This window comes from Cynocephalus volans, chromosome 8, assembly GCF_027409185.1.
Source record: "Cynocephalus volans isolate mCynVol1 chromosome 8, mCynVol1.pri, whole genome shotgun sequence".
NCBI lineage: Eukaryota > Metazoa > Chordata > Mammalia > Dermoptera > Cynocephalidae > Cynocephalus > Cynocephalus volans.
The window spans coordinates 42,930,962-42,954,108 of record NC_084467.1 but is presented as its reverse complement, the minus strand read 5'-3'; the positions used below and the strand labels follow the sequence as shown (position 1 = coordinate 42,954,108).

General features: G+C 51.6%; 1 protein-coding gene across 3 annotated transcripts in view; it reads left to right on the top strand.

Annotated features, from left to right (window-relative positions):
* Positions 1–302: 302 nt before the first annotated feature.
* TTC39A (tetratricopeptide repeat domain 39A) overlaps positions 303–23,147 on the top strand; it is a 42,716-nt gene continuing 19,871 nt past the window's right edge. Inside the window, exons 1-5 of one of the 3 annotated variants that reach the window (XM_063106894.1) lie at positions 303–389; positions 11,231–11,335; positions 19,467–19,598; positions 20,889–20,965; positions 21,808–21,875. In XM_063106894.1, coding sequence (XP_062962964.1) covers positions 11,271–11,335; positions 19,467–19,598; positions 20,889–20,965; positions 21,808–21,875 — 342 coding nt within the window. In that variant the 5' untranslated portion in view covers positions 303–389; positions 11,231–11,270. Of the gene's footprint in view, positions 390–3,420; positions 3,476–11,230; positions 11,336–19,466; positions 19,599–20,888; positions 20,966–21,807; positions 21,876–23,147 lie in introns of those variants that run through there. The other 2 variants (XM_063106893.1, XM_063106896.1) reach the window with 2 other exon arrangements.

Below are 23,147 nucleotides of genomic sequence, written 5' to 3'. Positions count from 1 at the left end.
GGGGTGTGGGAGGGGCACTTCATGCCAGGGAAAGGCCTGGGAGAAGGGACTGACGGGGCACTGAGAAGGGAGAAGGGGACAAGGGGTAACCCAAGTAATGCTCAGTAATCCTCACAGCACCCCTGAGAGTTTGGAATTATTATCCCAGGTTTACATATGGGAAGACTGAGGTTCAGAGAGGTAGAGGCAGAGCTGACTTCACAGCTTAAGCTTTTTTCCACGACGATGGCATCACTTGTCACATGCTTGCACCTCCCACTTCTGTGAACTCCCATTTCAAACACCCCTCCCTTCCTCTCTTCCCCCGCTTTCCCTATAGGATAAGGAATCAAGACCTTGGTCCAAGTCACACTTGGTCCAAGCCTGTTTTCTCATCTACAGGATGGGAGGTAAGGCCACTGCAGACTTTCTGGGGCATTTTGAGGAGGTTTCACTCAGCAGATATTTACTGAGGGCCTTCTTAAGTGAGGGATGGCACAGATGAAAGCAGTCCATGGAGGTTCTCAGGGCCTTGAGAGGTGTGGTGACCCTGGTGATTTGTTCTTGCAGGTAGAGGAGGAAATGGTGGAGGGGTGGGGGGAAGAAGGCCTGGCATATCCCAGGCTTAACATACCAGGAAACAGGTTCCTTGACAGGGGAGGAAGGGACCTAGGACTCAAGAGGCCCTCCAGGTCTCTGGGGCTCAGCTGTCAGTTCACAGTAGGGATGGGCGGGTGATCCACGTAGGGTCACCTGGATTAGGAGGCAGAAATGATGATGATGATGGTGTCTCACAGACTTCCCTAGGTTGGGACTGGGCCAGCGCCTCTGGGGACCAGGAATGGCCTGAGTGGGCCTCGGATACTCTGACTTGCCAGCTCCAGCATCACTGCCACTGTGCTGGTGTGGGCAGAGCTCCAGCTCTAAGGCAGCTCTGCTGCTTACCTAGCGAAGCTCAATTTTCATCTGAAAAATGGGGAGTAAAGTAGTATCTAGCACACTCCACACCATCATCAGGGCATTTACATAGCACTGTGCATATGCCAGGCACTATTCTGGGCATTTTACATGTAGAAATTCTTAATCCTTACAACAACCCTTTGAAGTAGGCGGTATTATTTCCATTTTACTGATGAGAAAACTGAGGCTCAGAGACATGGTTAAAAATGAAAATTGAATGAAAAATCCAGATTGTACACTTAACACCATATGTCGCATGTAATGAGCCTTTGATATGCATCAGCCATTTTTATAATAATTACTGCAAAGTGCTAGACCCAGTGTTAGTGTGTGGTGATTAGTCAGGCACTGATGTCAGGCACGGAGACACAGAGATAAACCTGACCGTGCCCTACGGTCGGTCAAGAAGCTCCCAGTCTAACGACAGAGACAGTTACACACAGACCTCACTCGCCACTCCCCCCAACCCCAAACACACACACCACTCACAGACAGTGACAGTCCAGGGTGAGTAGGGTAGGTCAGGAGGGTGGGTACCCAGGAAGCCCCTGACCCAGTCAGGGAGAAAGGGCTCCTGGAAGAAGTGGCATCTGAGCTGAAATCTTCAGTGTGAGCAGGAGTTGTGGCACGTGTCATGTTCTTAATAAATGTTGATCAAATACAGAAAAGATTTACCTTGGAGCTAATGTAGCTTAAAGCTTCAGGATCCCTCACTTACCTGGCTCCTTCTGAGGCTCTGAGAGGACCTGGCAATTTTATACTGGTACTTTTGTATTCTTCTTCGAGAAGAGGCCTCCCAATTGTAAGCTTTTAGATCCACCCTGCTTAAATTAATAAATAATAAATGACAAGGGAGGAAGGTATGTTCCAGGCAGAGGGAACAGCGTGTGCAAATGCCTAGAGATTTGAAAGTGCATGGCGTGTGATAGGGTCCCCCAGCCTTATCACCCAGGACTCCTCTTTGCACACATTGCTGGTCTTACCAGCCTCACAACTCCAGCTGTCATCAATGTGCCCTAGTCCACCTCCGTGTCTTCATCCATGCTGTTCCCCCTTCCAGTACACCCTCTCCACGAAGTCATTGTGTTTAAATAATATAAACTTCAAGGCTTAGCTCTGCCCCACTTTCTCCCTCCAGGAAGCCTCCTAGACTCTCCCTCATCTGGATTTCTTATAGTTGCTGGTGGATGTCAACACAACCTGCTTCTTGTAGTTAATTATCTTTTTCGTGCCTATATATGAGACTCCCAGAGGTGGGATGATTCTTTCAAGTGAGCATCTGGCCTCTGCTTATGTAAGGACAGGATAGAGGAACTCACTGCCTTTCCAGGCAGCCTGTTGAGATTTAAGCAGTGAGCCCCCAAACCTCTCCCCCTACCAAGCCTAACCTGCCTGGCTCCCTGGGATCTGGTCCAAGTCCTCTTCCCACCATGGCTCCTTCTGCAGGCTGCCCCCTGCTGTTTCCTCTTCTGAAGTCCTGGAGCTCCGGGGCTGATCCAGGGGAGCTGAAGTCCCTCCCCTTTCTGTTCCATGCCTTTGCAAAAGGACAGCCTTAATGGCAGCCACTTGCTCTGATGAGTCATAGTTAAGAGCATCTGGGGCTAGAGGTGGTGGCTGGTTAACTCCTTAAGGGCCAGTGGCTCTCTCTGCCAGGACACCAGGTCGGCTTCAACCCTGGGCCTAGACACCCACCTCAGGGCTAGATGCACAGTAGGCTCTGGGGAGTGTTGTGGGTGACCCTCACACAAGCACTGGGGACTCAAGGGAGAGGGGATCACTGGAGCAAGGAGCTACACTGTGAGTTTGCAGTCTGAAGGGTTCCAGTCCCAGCTTGTCATTTATTAGGTGAGCAGTCCTGAGCGAGTCACATGAACTTCATGCCTCAGTTTCCCCATCTGTAAAATGGCAGGTAGGGGGATTATTCGAGAAGGCAATTGTGAGGCCAGTGAGTGCTAACCCGCCTTATTTCCTGCTTCTGGTCTCCTGCAGACACAGTCACTCGGTGGGCAGGTGGGTGGAATTAAAATCCAAGCCCGACTCTGGAGGCTGTGACTTTCTCCGCATGAATGCCCCCCATTATGCAGTAGGATGAGGAAGGGCTTAGGTGGGGGAGGGGGAGTGTCAGGTCCTGGAGAAGAACATTCTCGCCCCAAGTAGGTGGAGGTGTCTGAGGAAGGAGCGAGCTCCGGGTCCTGGTCCCGGGTGGCGTCTGCGTTCAGGGGCCGCAGACCGGGAGCGCCCCAGGCTCTTGCCTGCCGGAGCCGGGGCTGGGGGACGTCCCCCAGGGCCGGCCGGGCGGAGGCAGTCCATGGCCCCACTGCGCGGGTGGGCAGACCGAGGCCCGGCCCGGCCCCGCCGCCTTCCCCGCCCCCGGCGCGCCCCTCCCCGGCCGCCGAGTCCGCGGCTCGGCCGCACAGCGCCCGGCTCGGGGTTCCGGCGGCAGCACCTGGACCGCGGCTGGTGTCCGGCGGGGGCAGCGCCGCTCGCCCCCCTCGGCGATGACCACGGCCGGCGACCCGGGCGCCCTGCCCGCGGGGTAAGTGCGCGGCGGGGCGGCTCCCGGGGGCGCGGGCTGCGGCGGGGAGCGGCGGGCGCCGCGCCAGGCCTCCCGGCACCACCCGGCCCGCGGCCCGCACTGCGGCTTCAGCCCCCCGCCGGGCCGGCGCGGCGCCCCCACCCCCCCGGTCCTCTGGGTGTCGCCGCCGGAGCAGGGAAGGGGATCTGCGGAAACTCGCCCGACAGAGGCCCGGGGACCCTGCTGCGTCGGTCACTCCCCCTCGGGATCCCAACTTTCTCCCGCAGCTGCGTTCGGAGGCGCCTTCCTCACCCGCCACCGTGTGGCGTTTGCACCTGTGGGGTGGGTCCTGTTATTATCACCCCTGTTACAGATGAGGAAACTGAGGCACAACCCTTAAGTGACTTGACTTCAGTCACCCAGGAGGTAAGAGTTGGGGCTGGGATTTGCACTCAGTTCTGTCTGATGTCAGAGCCTGCACCCGCATCATCTTCAGGGATATTCGGGGGACTTAGAAGGCTAAGGTATGGTCCAACCAGGCCCACTGGGAACAGCAGAAACCTGGGTGGTAAAAGGTGGGCGCTGTCACTATCAACATGGCTCTCCTCCCCAATGCTACCTCCAACCCACTGAGGAATCAATCCTGTGGGACACCTACATTGCCCCTGTAGCAGTGACAGCTGCTAACTCCTGGCAGACGTTTATAACTCAGTTTTTCTGGGCCCAGGTGTGTAGGGGGAAGCTTCTGGGAGCTATGACTGCTGGGAGGTTGCTGGGCAGAGATCCAGCCCCGGTGAGCTGGGAGGGGTACCCGCCCTGCCTGGAGCCTCACCACCAGTGACAATATTTGCCAAGGGCCTGAGGCCTGACACATGAACAGGGAGGTGACGAGGCTGGTGCCAGCTGGCAGATAGAAGGGCTATCTATCAGGGGCCTGTGTGTGTGGCCCTGGGCTGAGGACTAGGAAGCTGGGTTGCTGGGAGACACCCTGGCCAGGGAGAGGGTTGCTGGCTGGGTTTGCCTTGATCCTTTGTGTTGTATGACTTTGGTCAAGTCTTTTATCCCCCTCTGAATTTCTGGTCACTCCTTTGGAAAATACAGAGAGGCTGGGCCAGCTGCTCCCTTCCAGCTCTAGGCTGAAGTCTTTGGAAATCTGGAGCTTGGTTAGGTCTCTTCTGCCCAACCCTGACTGAGCACCACCACGCTGGGTCCAGAAAAGTGGTTCTCAGGAGAGAAGGCAGGCAGGGAGCAGGGTACCTCTCAAAGAATCCTAGACTCCCAGGCTGAAAGCCACATTCATCCCTCTTCCTTGTACACTCACATTTGTGTCTGAGTCCCTTCTACAACCCCGGGCTTCTCTGACCCTGCTGTGGTCCTCCAGGGCAGCAAGCTTCTAGCACTGGCAGGTCTTCCTTGTAAATGAACCATACCTGCCCCACTGCATACCTGTGAGGTCCACTCTTGTTTGAGGCCATACAGGTCCACTGCCCCTGCCCCTGGTCAGTGTCATCCTGGTGGGGTCTGAGCAGAGCAGGGCTGAAGCAGGACCATCCCCACCTTCACCATAGACATTTATTCAGTCATTTAGCAAACACTCCGTGAGGCCTGCTCTGGGCCCAGCCCTGGGCATGATGGTCAGTGGTGAACAAACCAAGGCTTAAATCTCCACCACTTTAGAAATTATGAACTATTGTAAGCCTTCAGAAGAATATAGCAAATAATAAAATGAACTCCCATGCCCTTGCCACCCAGCTTGTTAGATATTAAGATTGTGGACCATTTATTTCATATTCTTCTTTTTGAGAAATAAACCATGGCAGAGACCGTTAAAGACTCTGTGGAAACTCTTCCTTCCTTCCCTCTCCAGATATAACAACCATCCTGAATTTGTTGTTGTTGTTGTTTGGCGGCTGGTGAGTATGGGTATCAGAACCCTTGACCTTGGTGTTATAACACCGCAGTCTAACCAACTGAGCTAACCGGCCAGCCCCATCCTGAATTTTGGTTTGATCATTTCCCTGTCCTGTCTGTTTTTATTCTTTTTCTGAGTGTGTATATGTCTAGAAAATATGTAGTTTGTTCTTACTTTAAAGTTTTTATAAATGGAGTCACACAGCATGTGTCATTCTGCAGCTTGCTTTTTCTCACTCCACATCAGGTCTCTGACATTTAGACTTCTTGATCCTGCAGCTCTGGGTCCACTTGCCCTGATGTATGATATACAACCCTGTGTTGAGACCCCCATTTATTTATTTATTCTTCTCAATGGACGTTAACTGGGGTCCCAGTGTCTTGCTATTCAAACAGTGAATATGCTTGTATGGTTGTTCTTTGCACATATGTGAGTATTTCTTTAGGATACCCCCTAGTAATGGTGCTTCTGGGTCATAGGATATGTGAACTCAATCTTTTACAGTTATTTAGTTTCATTAAAAAATCAGTGCTGCTCAATAAAAGAAATGATGGCAATCCATAATTGTAGAAAAAATAATAACCACTTACATTTTCTTTTTTTTTTTTTTTTTTGTCTTTTTCGTGACCGGCACTCAGCCAGTGAGTGCACTGGCCACTCCCATATAGGATCCGAACCCGCGGCGGGAGCGTCGCCGCGCTCCCAAGCGCTGCACTCTCCCGAGTGCGCCACGGGCTCGGCCCTTTCTTTTTTTTTAAAAAAAGATGACCGGTAAGGGGATCTCAACCCTTGGCTTGGTGTTGTCAGCACCACGCTCAGCCACTGAGCAAACTGGCCATCCCTATATAGGATCCGAACCCATGGCCTTGGTGTTATCAGCACCGCACTCTACCGAGTGAGCCACGGGCCGGCCTAACCACTTACATTTTCTAAGTACTTACTATTGTGCTTTACATGGTCTCAGTCATTCCTAACAACAACCCTGGGAGGTTGATGAGGAAACTGAGGCTCACAGAGGTTAAAGAACTTTCCCAAATTTATCCAGGAAGTAATTGCTGAGCTGCAGCTTGAATCCAGGGATGCCCTCTTTTAAAACACTTGAAGGCCATGCTGCATTCAGTCATGCCACATCACTCTGTGCCATGGTACTCACTTGATGTGCACCTAAAGGGGACTCTTTGGAAGGAGAGTCACAATCATATTTAGAAAGGTCACTTCGGAAGTGGCAGGTTCCTGCAGACATGTTACTTCACTCTTTTAGCTAAAGTTCCCCTGATGGTGGAGCAGGGATTAAAAACCAGATCTGACTCCAGTCTGCTCCCTGAGTGGCTTTGCCCCCCTGCCTCCAGTGCCCCGCATCCACCTCATCCTGACTGGGGTCAGGGTAGGGGGTTTTCTGTCTCCAGTGGGGACTGAGGGTCTCTCCGCTCCACCCGGCTCTGCCGGAGAGGCACTAAGGCAGCAGTCCAGGCAGACTGCAGGAGGGGGTGGGAAGGAGGGGCAGAGTGGGGGTGGCTCCAGCTGTCTGACACCCCATCTGCCCTCCAGTTCTCTTCTTATTGGGGCCTCAAATGTGGGTGGGATCTGAATGGGAAAGCCCCTCACCACTAAGCCAAAGCTCCTGGTGTTGGTCATCAGCCCTGCTCTATGCTCCATCCAGCCCAGCACTTCCACTGCCGCTCCCTGCCCCTACCTCAGTTTCCCCAAGGCACAGTGGAAAGGCCACCATCATTAGAGGAGTATATATTGCCTGGGCCCAGCAAGGTGCCCTGGAGCAGAAAGGCCTTGAAGACATGGGAACAGCCTGTGGCGACGTGGAGGCCTCAGTCACAGCCAGGGAAGGGGAAAGGTTTGGCCTGTGGCTCACATGGAAAGCATTTCTGTCGTCTCTCAGGCTTGGGGACTAGGTTCCAGTTTTCACTGCCGACACTCCCTTATCTGTCAAATGCAGATAAGAGCTGCTGGTAGGAGGATTGAGTGAAATAATGCAGTCATCAACTTAGATAACTTGAAACAATAGTCCTTGGTGGTGATAGGGTGGTTGTTATTGCTATTATTAAGTCAGATGGGGCCAACATTCTAGCCTCCCTGAGCTCCCCAGCCAGCCCCACCTCAGCCCTCCATTTAGCAGCCCTTCCAGACCGCGTGTGCCGCCTAACTGTGGTATCATGCCTCCAGCCCTTCGTTCAGGCTGTCTCCCTTCTTAGACTTTTTTCTCCATCTTGTTTTCAATCCAGGGCCATATTTTCCAGGCAGCTTCCTTGAGTGCCCCAGGCTAGATTAGGGGACTCTTCTGGACCTCACCAGTCCCCAATGATTACCATTATCACAGCCCTGATCACTCTGGCTGTCACTGCTTCTATCTGCCTCAGTTGTTCTGTAGACTGTAAGCGCCTCAAGGGCAGGCCCAGGTCTGGGTCCACTCTGTGTCCCACAGCCCAGCCCCAGGCCTGGCCCAGAGCAGGAGATTAGTGGGTGTTTTTGGGAGGGAAGGAGGAAGGAAATCAGCCCCAGGGCCTGAACTCCCCCACACCTCACTCCAGTTAAGCAGAAGAGGTGCTGGGGCTGCCGGGGGAGAGAATGTGTACATCTGTGCTGTCTGTCCATCAGTCTGTGCATCTTTCTCTCCATGCAGACCCAGCGGGCAGAGCCTCTTACTTGGTGGTAGGGGGGTGGAGGTGGTAGAGGTGGGTGGGAGAGTGTGCAGAAATGGGAGGTAGACTTCTGGCTCTGGAATTGTTTAGAGATGAACATAAGCCACCACAATGGACTTGATTCCATGGGCTGAGCTGATGGGCACTGGTACAGGCAGAAACTTGGGTTAGAACCCACACTTGGATATGTGACCTTGCCCATGTCACCTCCCCTCTATGCCTCAGTTTCCTCATCTGCTGTGGGGTGGGGGGGGTAATAATCCCATTTCACAGGGTATTTTAAGGTTAAACACCCAGGGCAGTAGATGCTGACTGCCTTTTCATAGATTTCACCCAGCAGAAATGAATGGTTTGAACCCCAGTCACCAGGTGATGCTCTGGGCACAAAGGAAGATAGATACTGTCCTGGCCTCATGAAGAAAAGGGCGGGGCAGCTGTGGGTGAGGACTTTCGTGCCATGGAAAGCAGCTTAGCATTTACCCAGAGAGTAATGAGAAGCCAGTGAAGGATTTTAAGTCCAGGAATGACATGGTCAGATTTGGATTTTTATTTATTTATTTATTTTTTGTCTTTTTCGTGACTGGTACTCAGCCAGTGAGTGCACCGGCCATTCCTTTATAGGATCCGAACCCGCAGCGGGAGCGTTGCTGCGCTCCCAGCACCGCACTCTCCTGAGTGCGCCACGGGCTCGGCCCAGATTTGGATTTTTAAAAGATATCTTCAGCTGTTATGAGAAGGAGGTATTAGAGGGAATAAAGCTTCCAACATTCTCCCTCAAAAAAACTACACAGAGGCTGGATGGGTTACAATAAACATCCTTTCATACATTCCTGAGCTCCCGCACAAGTTACAAATCCTCTCAAGCCAAGAATGAGGAGGGAGCTCACGTCAGGCTGGTAATGAGATGATGCTGCAGCAACCTTAGGGTATTTACAAATTCTGGAACCTAGAACTTTGAGTTTCAACGGCCATTCAGGGGATGGGGAACAAGGTCTTGGGCTGACACGGTTATGTAAAGTATGAGGAGTTGGAACTTAGCCTCCAACTCCCACATAAATCTGGAATCCTCAAAAGACCACAGCCTCAGTGAATAGATGGACTGGCCAGAAAAAAGATCCACCGACCAGCAAAGGGAGACAACAGTTCTGGTGGGGAAAAAAGGCTCCCTAGAAAATCATAAATAACTGGTCTGCTGTCACACAAGTTTTGGGTTTGAATGCACACTAACTTTGTGGGCCTGGAAATCATAAACTAAAAACGTACCGTAAGTGGTCCCAGGGTGGAGTGCTCCTGGGAACCCGGTGGAAGTAAATGAAAATCCTTTCTGCAGGAAATGTGTCCTCATCCCAAGGTCCCTTTGGGATCAGTCAAACATGAATTTGGGATAAAATGATATGAGGAAATAAGCCACTGTGAGTAACAGGCACCAGAAACAACCAGAGCAGAATTAGTTTCCCTGAGAGTCTAAAATGCCAGAATTATGAGAAAAAGGATATAAGTAATTGTGTTTAAAATGTATAAAGAAATTGAAGATGGACTTGAAGCAGTAAGCAGGGAACAAAATACTGTACAAAATAACCAAACAGGTTTGAAAAAGAAGCAAGTGGAATTTCTGGAAATGAAAAATGTAATCATTGAAATGAAAAACTCAGTAAAGAGGATAAGTAGCAGATCAGACACACCTCGAGAGAGAAATAGTGAAATGAAAGATCTAAGGAAATTACTCAATCTAATAGAGAGTCAAAAAAATGAAAAAGAAGCGAGTTAAGAGACATGAGATATAGAATAAAAAGTTGTAACAGAGAAAAGAGAAGGGGTGAGGGGTGGTGGCAGTAGAAGGGGGAATCTTCCAGCAGACCTGGGTAAAGGTGACAGTGGCCAGACCAGAGGGACTTGGCACAGAAGCGGGTGGACTGAGGGGTGGTTAGGAAGTAGAACTGACAACGTTTAGTGATGGAGCGAAGGACGGGCCAGGGAGAGGGATGAGTCAAGGATGACTCTCAGATTTCTGGCTTGAGAAACTAGGAAGAGGGAGTCACTTATTAAAATGGCAAAGACTAGAGGAAAACAGATTGGGGAAATGAACAAGAGTTCAGTTTTGAGCAGAACACATATTTCAATTTGCCTGGGAAGATCTGTTGATACATCACAGAGGAGGAGACATTAGAGTTGGGCCTCCAGGTATGTGTAGGAGTTTACATGGGGGAGTAGGGACTTTCTCTTAAATAATTTTGAGAGAACAGGGTTTCCCTTCAGCAAGATCATCAAGCCCCTTTCTGGAAACTTCTTTTGCTCAAAGAGGTGCCTTGAGAAGAAACATTCTCAAGATCAGCAAATAGGCCTTCTTGGATCTCTTCGTTTCATCTCTCATTTTTCAAATGGGAAAGGTGAGGCCCAGAAAAGTCAGGGATTGCTTTCCTAGCCTTAGACTCCTCATTGATTCATTCCCCTAACAGATATTTATTAAAAGCCTACTTTGTACCAGATACAAGGTGCTGGGGATGCACTAGTATCCCCCCACCCTCTACCCCCACCAAAAAAAAAATATTCCTACCTCTGGGAGCTTGTATTTTAGTGGAGGGAGACAGACAATAAACACAAAAATAAGTAAAGAGTATTATATGTCAGAGGGCAATAAGAGCTATAGAGAAACATAAGAACAGGAAAGGGGCCAGGTATACAGGGGGTGCCGTTGGGAAGGTGACACTTGAGTGTGAAAGGCCCTGGGCCACTCTTACAGGTCCAACCCCCAACCCCCGCCAGCCCATTGTGACAGTGTCTGGAGTTCTAGAGTGCACCTGGGGGCAGGAGGGGGTCTGGAGAAGGAGGAGGGAGAGAGGAACTCAAGTCGGATTTAGTGGGGGGGCAACAAAGCCCAATGGGTCAGAAGAGCCACAAAGACTCCCGTTACCCTCGTGGAAGGTAAGATAAATTTATTCCTAGGGCTTCTTTGGCCCCCATCCTCAGCCCCTCTCCCACCCCCTCCATCAGATCTCAGACGACACCCCCTTCTGCTCCTCCTCCCACACTTGGGAACACTGAGAGGTGGATCTGAATTGTCCCTGCATCCCAGTACAGAATGGACAACCTGGAGAAGCTCGGGACAGGCATCCAAGGCCGTCCAGGGGGGTCGAGTGGGTCCTGTGCAGCTCTGTTCCAGCCAGGAGGGGGTTGAGGGCTCCAAGGTCAGGACCATGTCTCTCCCTTCAGGACTCCTGTGAGCAGCCTCCATGAGGCCCTGGACCAGTGCATGACTGCCCTGGACCTGTTCCTTACCAACCAGTTCTCAGAAGCACTCAGCTACCTCAAGCCCAGGTGAGGCTGAAGCCTAGGGTGCGAGTGGGGGCGGGTCATGTGGTGTAGGGATGGGGTGTGTTGGGTCATGGGGAACCAGAGGTCTTGTGTGAGAGGAACGCAGTGTAACTGAGCGCCTTCTGCTTTCTGGGTCACCATGACCCCCGAGAAGTCCTGTAAAAATGGCTCAGGCTCCCCATCCCACAGCCTGTGAGCAGCCAGGCCCTCTCCAAGGTCACTGTGACTTCCCCCGCCTTTGCTTCTTGTGGTCTTAGCACTTTGATTTCTTGTACTTGCTGAAGCCACTTGGAGTTTCCCTCCCTTCAGCTCTGACATAGCCCCTTTGCTTATTTTCCCCCAAAGCACTGAAGACTTGAGTTGCCTACTTCACGGAACGTTTTAGGGTGATAATAAGGGCTACTCATTTAGCCATTTCCTGTAATGTTTACTGCCTTCTTTCTAAATAAAATGCTTATGCTGCTTTTTCTTATTGCTTTTTTTCAGTTTTAAAAATTGAAATATAATTTACATACCATAAAATTCACCCATTCACCCTTTTTGCCTTATCACTGTTAAGCAGCATTTACCAGTAGACAAGAATTTACCTTTCTTATACCCCTTCCCCACCTCCCTTTCCTCATCCTCCTCTTATTATATCACAATATTTGGCTAAATCAGTAATCAAAGTGTACATTATTCTTACTTTGTAATTAATGCTCATTGCAGAAACAAGTTGTGTGTTAGATTGTTTCCTTTCTGGAATTAATTTTGTTTTTCTGTTTGCCTAAGGTATTAGTCCATTTCTGTTGCTTGTAACAAAATACCTGGAACTGGAATTTTATAAAGAAAACGAAATGTATTGCTTACAGTTTCGGAGGCTGGGAAGTCCACAGTCCAGGGGACACTTATGGTGAGGGCCTTCTTTGGTGGGGACTTCACAGCAATGCAGAGGCCTCACATGGTAGAAAATGGCAGAGCAGAGAGAGAGAGAACTTCTCCTCTGCTTTTCTTTTAAAGCCCTCAAAACCACCATTAAACTGATGACCACCATTAAACCATCAACTTAGTATCTCTTCAAGGCCCCACCTTTCAATAACCGTAATGGAAATCCCAATTTCTCATCCTCAGCAGTTACAGCGGGGATTAAGCCTCAATGAGGTTGGGGGTGGGAGACATCCAATCTACAGCACCTAATTTGCTATATATTTTTCCTTAACTCTTTATAACCACTCCATTGGATCATCCTCTCATAAGTTTGTCCCAAAATGCTCAAATGTATCAAGGAAGCTCTTAGTCCCTCCTTTTCCTGGAAACCTCTCACCCAGAAGACACCTCCCTGCTGTCTCCTGGAACTCCCTTCGCATCTCTCCTGTTTCCTGAATCCTCGGGTCTTTCTCTCTTGTCTCCTTCCTCATTTTATCAGAGCATGTCCTCTAGAAATTTCCTAAGAAAGAGTTGCATGAGTTCAAAATTCTTCAGAATTTTGAAGACATTGCTCCCGTTTTCTAGCATCTACTGTAGCTGTGAGGACCGTAATTATTCTTACTTTATAGTTCTTTTTCCCTTCTCTGGGAATGTTTAGGATCTTCTCTTTTATTCCTGCAAATCTGGGATTTCACAATGATGTGCTGGAACAAAGGTTGTTTTTATTTATTTATTTATTTGTTATTATTTTTTAAAAAGATGACCGGTAAGGGGATCTCAACCCTTGGCTTGGTGTTGTCAGCACCATGCTCAGCCAGTGAGCAAACCGGCCATCCCTATGTAGGATCCGAACCCGTGGCCTTGGTGTTATCAGCACGGCACTCTCCCGAGTGAGCCACGGGCCGGTCCAAAGGTCTTTTTTATTCTGTATTTTTATTTGGAGACTCTTTCAGTTCCAAGAAGTTCTCTTGTACGATCCCTTCATCTTCTGTTTCTTAGACTTTCCTAGACTTTCTTTAAAAAAGAAAGGAATATTGGACTTCCTGGCTCAATCCTCTTCTAAGCCTCTTATCTCCCCCCTTTTCCATTTCTTTATCTTTTTTTCCTGTGACTTTTTTGGAGGTTTCCTTAATCTTTTCATTATGTCCTTCTATCAACTTCTCTTTATTTCTAAAGAATATACTAATTTCCTAGTACTCTTTTCCCTATACCACATTATTCTTGGCTTATGGTTGCACTATCTTCTCCATATCTACATTTGGAATATGAGACCTGTAGGACAGGGCCTGGCATGTAGTAAATGCTCTAATATGTATTTTGTCACTATTATTATCACAGAATATTGTCTCTTTTTAAAATGTTTATTCTTTTCCTGCATAATCTTGGCTTTCTCTAGATTCCTGAATTCTGTTTAATGGTGGAGATCCTCTTCTTGTGCTGGGCTTTCCTTAAATACTCTATGATCTCTGGCTGTCTGTCTGCTCATATTTAAGAAGGGTTCACTCAAACGCCAGCTGGAAAGACTGTGCCCAGCAGCCTTGTAATTGGTGGGATTGGCTTTCGGATGATCCAGCAGAGAGCTGGCCCCCAGATGTCAGCATCAGGGTGGTTCATCTTCTCTAGAGAAGAAGCCTCTGTTCCTTGGCCTGGACCGAGAACCTCTGGCTGCTGAGTTCTGAGATTTGGGGCAGGGGGGAGGCGTTCAGAGGCCTCATCATGTCTACTGCCTACTTTCCCTTAACCCCACTCTCTTCAGCGCTAGGTTGTCCTCTGCACTGCCATACCTGGTTTCCCCAAGCCCCAGGGAAAAGCAGATGCCAGGCTAGGGGGTCTGGTTTCTCCAAGTCCGCAAGCCTGACCTTTCAATCTCTCTAGACTTGACTGACCCATTGTTCTCCTCTCTGGAATCAGTGGCCCAGCTTCTGGGATGGGGTGGGGGTTCCAGGCTGTGACAATCCGAATGAACAGTCCCCACACCTCACTTTCACCCTCTGAGGGGATCCAGGCTTGATGTGGGGCAGGGCTGGGCCAGCTGGGGTCTGCAGCAAGAGTGTGGCAATGGTCTGAGGCAGGCCAAGCCCCATCCTGCTCCATTTCTGCATATCCAGGTTCCTCACTCAGCTTCCAAAATAGTGGGAGCCTTCCTGCCTCCCGCTTCTCTCCTGTCATTTCTTATCCCTCCCTTGGCCCTGAAGCCCAGACCACAGCTACCCTCCTGCCCTGGAAACTGGCTGTCCCAGGCCACAGCTGCTTGGCCTGTGCTGCTGTGCCCTAAGCACAGACCTGGCCTCACTCTTCATCCCCTAAAGCCCAGCTAAAACCAGGCCACACCTTGGTCTTACTCTAAACTGTCCTGCAGACTTGGGGCCAACAGAAGGGAGTCAGAGCACAGAAGAAAATAATAAAACCTGGGTGCCATGGCTGTATCTGGACCCTTGAGCTGTACCCAGCAGGGTCCCTAAGAGGGCTTTTCCTTCTGTAGCCCGCTCCATGTTGGGACGCCACCTCACGCTCCTTGTCCTCGGGAGGACACTCTCTCACAAGGCCTTCTACCCTTGTCCTAAGGGAGACACCCCGAGAAACCATCTTCCCCTGAGGCCCCCTCTTACCTCACACGTAAAACACTGTAGCTTCTATATCTTAACCCCCACCCCACTCTAGGAAAGGTTCTTTCCTTCCTTTTTGAGTCTAAGAGCTCTCCAGACAGCAGTGTCAGTAGCACACTTCCCCCACCCCACCTTGTGACAGCCAAAAAATGTTTCCAGAAATTGCCAAATGTCCTCATGGCCAAGGGGCAGGCGGGCTCAAAAATACTTTGCCACCTCCATTGAGAACTACTGATCTAGAGAAAATAATTCTTGCTAAAAAAACAGCCTCCCCTCCCCATTTGCAGCCACTGAAGCTTCAAGTGACGTTGGGGTCCGATTTCATTCACTGTTGCTCGTTGTCCACGCATTGTCTCATGTAATAGTCCCGATCTTACGCAGTGGGGATGCTGTCCCTCTTTTGCCCCTCGAGGAGGTAACTGAGCTTACCCAGCTTCCTTGCCTCTGCCATGGCATTTGCTCTCTGTATGTCGCCTCTTTGCCTAGTGTTGTCTCTGTTTCTAGTTTATTTTACTTAGCACTGTGTCTGTCCCTAAGCACTGTCTCTGGAACATGGAGGTGACTCCATTCATCTTTTCTTCATGAAGAAATGATCACAGTTAATAAGTGGCAGAGTTCAGGCCCACCAAGTGGCACAAGCCACACTGACTGCTGAGCTCTATTGGGTCTCAAGCAGGGTGGGGGCCTTCACCTCTCCTCCGCCACAAGGAGTGAAGGAGGTAGGAAAGGGCGCCCACAGAGACAGGTGGGTGCCGGGCTGCAGGAAGTTCAGGAGGTGTCCATGCGATGTCCTGGGATTTCTCTGAGGGAAGAAGCAGGGTCACCTGACGAGAGTGAGGGGCCAGGTGGTCTGGGGGATGGCGAGGAGAGGGGAAAAGGCATTTGTGGGTAGCGTGACAGACCTGGTCCAGGCTGGTGGCCCCCAGCCCAGGGTGTGCCTGTGTGTGTGTTGGGTGGCTTGCTCCAGTGCTGCTCAGTGGCAGTGTGGAGAAAGTGGGCTGGGGTTCCCCACTGGGAGCAGCAGGAGGTTGGAAGCTTAGCACTGAGTGTTTTGACCAGAGAGGGGCTGGTGTGAAGAAGCTAAGTTGAGGGTCAGGAAGAGAGGACAGGCTGGAGGTGGGAGGCTGGGCAGCTGGAGTGACAAACAGGTGCTGGATGGTGGGGGGTTGGGTTAAGAGGATGGGTGGCATCCGTTAAGACTCCAGAAGCAGTGCCATTCTTTGTGACAAAGAGGAGGTGAAGGTGTGATCCAGGGACTGGGGTGGTTGGGCAAATGTCATGGGTTCACTCAGCAGCACCTCATGAGTACTCCTTGGGTGCTGGCAGCGTCTAGGGGCTAAGTACCGAGCAAGACCTGGGCTGTTGTCAAGGTCCAGTGGGAAACAGTGAAACAAGCAATCAGGGGTGCCGAGAGCTACGCAGGGCCTGCAACTCACGTGGGGAAGAAGGGCTGGTCAGGAGGGCTTTAGGGCCAGCCATGGTATTTCCAGAGTCCCTTGCAAAATGAAAATGCCAGGGTCATTTGTTCAAAGTTATTAAGAATTTCAAGACAGTAACAGCAGAGAATTAAACCAAACATGCAGCCTTTTTAGGCATGAGGCCCTGTGCAACTGCAGTGATCACGCATCCATGAAGCTGGCCCTAGAGGACTTCCTGGAAGAAGTGACTTTTACCTGAGATGGGCTGGATGAGAAGGAGTCAGCCAGTGGAGAGGGTGTTTCCAGGCAGAGGGAACAGTCTGTGCAAAGGTCTGGCAGTGAATGAGGGGCTAGTACCTGAGGAATGGAGACGATCAGCCTGGCTGGAGTGGGGTGAGCTGAGCCAGGTCCCAGAAGGGAGAGGGCAGGGTGATGGAAGGTGGTGGGTGGGGATGCAGGGTCTCTTAAAAGCAGATTGGGCTGGAGAGGAGGGCAGTGAGAGGACCAGAAGTGGGGAGGGGGAGCTTTAGTGAGGAGGAAGGAGCAGAGACTTGGGGAGGCAGAGGGGCTGCCTCTACCCCCGAGCCTGGAGAGCTTTGCCCAGAGAGGTCCTCGGGAGTGAGGTCCTAGGTGGGGACCAGGGTGGGGTGGGCCCAGGAAGGAGTAGTGGGTGTTGGGTCAGGGTAAGGAGGCCCAGATGGTGGGGACAAGGGCAGGGCAGGATGGCTGACAAGGTCTGCACCTTGGGTGCTAGCTGAGGAAGAAAGGCTGGAGGCCACTGGGCTTAGCTGACCTCCACGAGGCCAGGGAGGCCTCAGTCCTAGCACTCTGCTCTGCTGATGGCTCTTCCAGGACCCTCCTCATTTGACAGCTGGTCTGGGCCCCAGAAGGTGGGACCCTGGTGAGCATCATGTCCCAGAGCTAGGTTCACACAAGGGTCTGGATGATATGTGTGCAAACAAGAACTTGTGGGATGCAAACTAAACTTGGGGTATCTGGGTTTGGGGGCTGTCAAAACTCTATATCCCATTTCCCAGTTCAAACCAAAATTGGGGGGCTTCCAGGTGGCAGGCTTGGGAGGGGCCAGGATTCCTAGCCACAGGTGCATGTTGGGGCCTTGGGCCTCAGACCAGAAATTCCACTTTGTCTGCCAGCTGCCTGGGTGGGGCTGTCCCTCCTTCTGGGACCAGCACCAAACTGTAGACTGGGCTCAGCAGGTGGGGCTGGACGGGTAGAGCTGAGTCTGGGCCTCAGACCTGTGGTGGGAGAGGAAGAGACAGGCAAGGGTTTGAAGTTGGGGGGGGTGCGAGGCACTAGAGGGAGGCAGTGGTGAGATTATCTGGGGGATGGGTCTCTGTGCTGCCAGGAAGACCCTCCTCAAAGAGACGGTTTTTATGAAGAGAAGCGACCCTTGGCCCCAGCAGGACACGGAGGTAGTCATTTACTGGGCACTGGTGATGCAGCCCCGGTCTAGGCATCCTGTTGAAGCCGCTCAAAAAGCCCTGGCAGAGAAGCGTTAGTGAGTCCGTTCTGCAGAGGAGAAACTTTAGGCTCGGAGAAGCTATAAGACTTACCAGGGCCACACAGCTAGTAGCTGGCAACGCCGAGGCTCCACCTGTCTGAGGGACTCTGAAGCCTGAGATCTGCCCCACTGCCGGCAGCCGCCTCCTTTCCACAAGCCACGTCCCTCAGATTAGGCAGCCCTAGCAAAGGCCCAGGAGGTGTCCTGGCGGCTGCCAGGGCTGGCAAGGGTGGACCAGCCTTTTGTTTCCTTCAGACACCTGTGACGCTCAAGGATCACATCCCCTGAGGGTCACCCAGAAGTTAAAAAACAACTTAATTTACAGGTGTTTTATGAACAGGAAAGGCAGGAAAATGGGTAAAGTCACACGATTTTATGATAAAACAGTCTATAAACCTTTGTCATCTCCCTTTCCTCTGAGGTGCTCAGCCTAAGCCTGGCACTGAGGAGTTTCATAAATAATTAACAAGGGGACATGGGGAAGGGAGCAGAAACTGCTGCAGCAGCCGCTGTGCCAGGCGGGGGTACTCCCCAGCCATTCTCACAGGCCCACAGGGACCTGGGCAGGCCAGTATTATCGTTCCCATTTTGCAGAAGCAGAAATCAAGGCCCTGACGTGTGACGTGGCTCCCCCAAGTACAGAGAGGGGCTGGCATTGCTCCCATCCCTCCTTGCCTGAAGTCCTCTCCTTGTGTTGGACTAAAGGTCCTCCCTCACACCCCACCTTTGACGGAGAGGCTTAGGGCTGTGGGGGAGCAGGGAAGCAGGAAGCAAAGGCTTCCAGAGGCCATCCTGGCTCAGCCTGACACATCGTGCTGAGGACAGAGATGCATCACACACAAGCTCTGTCCTTGAGGTGTCCACAGTCTGGGTATAGAGCTGAGCCTGTGCTGACATCAGTTCAGGGTGGCCGGCCTGTGCCCGAGGAGGATCCCCGGATCCCAGCGGCCTTGGAGGCATTTGAGGGCCTTGACGGATGAGTCAGGAGATGTGGAAGTGGGCGAAGGGTATTTCAAGCTGAGGGAACAGCATGGGCCAAGACCTGGAGGAGGAAAGTGTGGGATTTTCTTGGGGAAAGTCTGTGTGGTTCAATGGCCAGGGTACAATCTTGAGTGTGACCAGATCATGGGGTGGGGTGGGGGGAGCAGAAGTAGCAAGAGGGCTGGGGAGGTGGCACCTTGGGCCAGGCATTATCTCATGGGGTGCAGAAGCCCCAGCAGGGTTTAACCAGGTGGTGGGGTGGGAAGAGGCAGCAAGTGGTCAGTGAGGAGGTCTGGGGACTGAGCCTGGGGTAAGCTTGGGGACAGAAAGGACCACACAGGCAGGAGCTGGGCTTACCCGCTGGAGGTGGGGGCAGAAGGCCAGAGTCAGGCTGTGTGCATGGAAGGGGAGCCTCAGGCCAACACGCCTAAGCCCTTTATCAGTCCCACAGCAGCCTTGCTGCTGCCACTTCTACCGAACAGAGAAGCAACTGAGGCTCAGATTTGGAAGGCCACTTAGGGCCACTAAGCGGGAAGAAGAGGAGCTGGGAACAGGATCCGAGGTCTTTTGAGAAGTAATGAAAGGGTCAGACCTTAGGCAAGGCCTTCCCTATCCCCAGACCTCCATTTCCCGTGCGTGGAATGGAGCAGGGATGGTGGGGGATCTCCAGCAGGCCTCTCAACATTCCTTCTCTCTGGCAGAACCAAGGAGAGCATGTACCACTCGCTGACCTATGCCACCATCCTCGAGATGCAGGCCATGATGACCTTTGACCCTCAGGACATCCTGCTTGCCGGCAACATGATGAAGGAGGCTCAGTCGCTGTGTCAGAGGTGGGGGCCATTGGGGGTGGCAGGTATTAGGGGTTGTGAGGCTCACCCTTCTGTCATCCTGGCCTGTCCCAGAGCCTAAAATGCCACTGTTAGTACTGCTTCTTCTGGCTAAGTGGTTGTGTGTCCTAAGAACTATCCTTGCCAGCACTGCTTTAGGAACCTTGTTGTCTGAGCCAGTCACTGAGCAGCTTCCAGGGCCCAGTGCAGATTGGGAGAAAATTAATTCTGGCTCTGTCACTTAATAACTCTTTGACCTTGGGGAAATCCCTCTCTGGACTCGACTTTCCTCATCTGTAAAATGGGTGTGATAAAATGTACATCATAGGGTTGTCCTGGGGACTGCATGAAGACACCAGTTACAGGACCTGTTGCATACTTGGTGTCTGGTACACATTCACTGCTTGAATGAATGAACAGACCCTGACTGTTCTTGCACCAGTGAGTGGAGTCATCATTCATTGGGCACACACTCATGCCTGCTCTGGCCCGGGCACTGGTGCCCAGGAAATCATCAGAGCTGGGCTGCTTGGATGCCCACACTGTCTGGTAGGGGAGATAGGCACAGTGACATCCCAGCAAGCTCCAGGGTATGGGGGTCCAGCCAGGGGAGCAGGAAAGGCTTCTTGGAGGAGGTGATGCCTGATGGGGACTAGGAGCTGGCCAGGGCAGAGAGAAGAAGGGAGGGGGCACCAAGCGGAGGCAATAACAGGTGCAAAGGTGTGAGGAAGCCCTGGATTTGGGAATGTGTGGGAACTCAGGGTGTCTGGGGAATCCTGTGGGAGGAGCCTGCATGCCTCGGAAGCTGCACCAAGAGCCCAGGCTGCAACCTGAGGGTGGTGCAGAGTCGTAAGGTTCAGAACTGGGGAGAGCCTTTTAGTGAACGGGCACCAAGACCTGGTGGGCAGGAGTGGTAGACCAGACGGGGCATGAAGAGGCCTAAATTAAGGAGAGGAGTCCAAAGGCAGGACAGGTTGGGAGGCGCCAAGAACGGTGACAGCCAGACCGGGGACAGGTTGGCCATGGAACTGCTTTATATGCTCAGCCCCATGATTGATACCTGTGTTAACTGTCCCTTTACCAAGGAGGACACTGAGGCTCAGAAAGGCAAAGTGACTTTTTTGCCAGAGTTTCAAACCTTCTCTGACTCCAAAGCCTGTGTTTTTTCTGCTAGTGCTGCCTCTCTAGGAATTTTCTAGAGTGTAGCAGACAGAGGCAGAGACAAGTGTGACCTGGACTCGGGCCTCTCTCTCACCCTCACCGAATGACCTGAGGCCGCTTTTCCTTCCTCAGGCACCGGAGGAAGTCTTCCGTAACAGATTCCTTCAGCAACCTGGTGCACCGGCCCACTGTGGACCAGTTCACAGAAGGTGTGGCATCTGGGCTGTCCTCTCAACCCTGCCAAGCCTGGGCAGCCCAGCTCCAGGCCCAGGATGGGGCGGGAGGGCAGTTATCCTCCCAGTCGTCACTGAGGGGGGCAGGCACTAGCCTCAATGCTGGGACACAGAAGGGTCAGACTGGGCCTTTTGAGGAGTGGCTCTTTGGTGAGGGTGTGGGGGCAGATGAGAGCCACTTACCTGACAGCATGACTGGCTGAGAACCTGAAAGTAGAGGGAAGGAAAAGCTGCCACAAGTCCATGGGCTTTGTGCCTCAGGTGGAGGGGTACTTAGAATTGTGTGTGCACTTATGTTTCCTGATTTAACTATCTTAGTGATCTTATGTGCCCCAGAGGGGAATGTGGCTTTAGAAGATGACACTGTGGGATAAGACAGCTGACAGCAGGAGAAGAGACAGTCAGGGCTGCCATGACCTATCTGGCTGACATCTTGTGCCATGACCACACATGGCAGTCCTGGAGGTGACGGTAGCCAGCCGTGAGCAGTCTGGGGCTCTTTAGCACAGGTGCAAATGGTCTTACCCACCTTGAGAGGCCTGGAAGGTTCTGGTAGCAAACAGTGCACCTGACAGGGCTGGGTGCACAGCACCTACAGTGAAGCTTGGGAGCAAGAGGACAAAGCTGTGCTGACATTCTGGGTGGTGGGCAGGGGACCAGGTAGAAGATGAGGGGGGTGAGCTGTGAGCTAATTTGGGGCAGTGGTAAGTGCTCTGTGCTAATTGGGGAGGTTGAGGGCAGGTGCTGATACAGGCTCTCTTTGCTTTGGGGGATGTAGAGCTCCAGAAGGCCACAGGGCTTGGGTTTTCTCCCCACAGAGGAAATCCACGCTGAGGTCTGCTACGCAGAGTGTCTGCTGCAGAGAGCAGCCCTGACCTTCTTGCAGGTAGGAACCCCTGCTTGTATGAGGAGGCTGGGAATTGCAGAAGACCAGTCACCCTGTCCAAACCAGAAGGGTCTGTAGCAACCCTGACCCATCCCCTGGTCGTCTGGGTGAGGATGGAGGCTCAGAGACCCCCGCACTCCTGACCCTGGCCAGGCTTGATGCGGGGGTGCTGGGCTTCACCTTCTCACATGCGAGCCCATGTGCTTCCACCCATTACCAGGGTGACACTTCCACCTGTGACTGCTATTTTTCTGTTAAGGGTCACATGGGGGTGACAGACATTGTCACAAAGCCTGCTTTACACTTGATTCATTCAACACTTATAGCACCTACAGCGTACCAGGCTTTTTTGCATATAGTACAAGTATGTAGTTTTTACATACCTTACACACATTGGTTTGTTGTTGCATATGCTTATATTTATTATTTAATCTTCATCTTAGAGGCCTGTGGCGTGGAGATTTAGAGGAGAGGGGTCACTTTCCCAAGGTCACATGATTAGCAAGTGGCAAGCTGGGATTTGAACCTAGGTCTGGCTGAGTCAGAGCCAAGATCTCCTCACCACACAGTGGGAATTATGAGAACTGTCACTGCATGATTTGACCAGAAGGCCTGGGTTATAACATACTTATAACATGTCATCATGTAACATAATTATAATATCATCATGTCAACACATGTATTTGGGTGAGAGGGACATGCACGTTTCAGTGTTGGGGTGCTGTTTGTTATTCTTAGTTCTTTTCCTCTTTTTGAACCTAAGGTAATTATAATTGGATTAATGCGAATCTTTGGTTTGGGACTCACTGTAATAACTGTACCATGAATGGCATTTTGTTTTGTTTATTATGTTATTGCAAATAATTAACACCCACCCCCCGCCCCCCCATCCAACTGGGGCGCAGAACACTGAGGTAACTCCCCTTACTCTCTGGGCTCCTCCCTGCCCTGCCCCTGCCTCCCTCCACAGGGTGAAACCACTACCTAGAGTTTTGTTTTTATCATCCCCCACAGAGAGAGAGAGAGAGAGAGAGAGTGTGTGTGTGTGTGTGTGTGTGTGTGTTTTCTTTTTTTTTTTTTTTTTTGGTGGCTGGCGGGTACAGGGATCAAACCCTGAACCTTGGTGTTATCAGCACTACACGGTCACCATCTGAGCTAACCAGCCAGTCACTCTTCCCCCATTTAAAAAAAAGTAGTTTTATCAGCTTCCTATTCATGTAGGAACAGCATATTGTTATGTTTTAGTTGGTTTTGAGCTTCATAGGCCTCAGG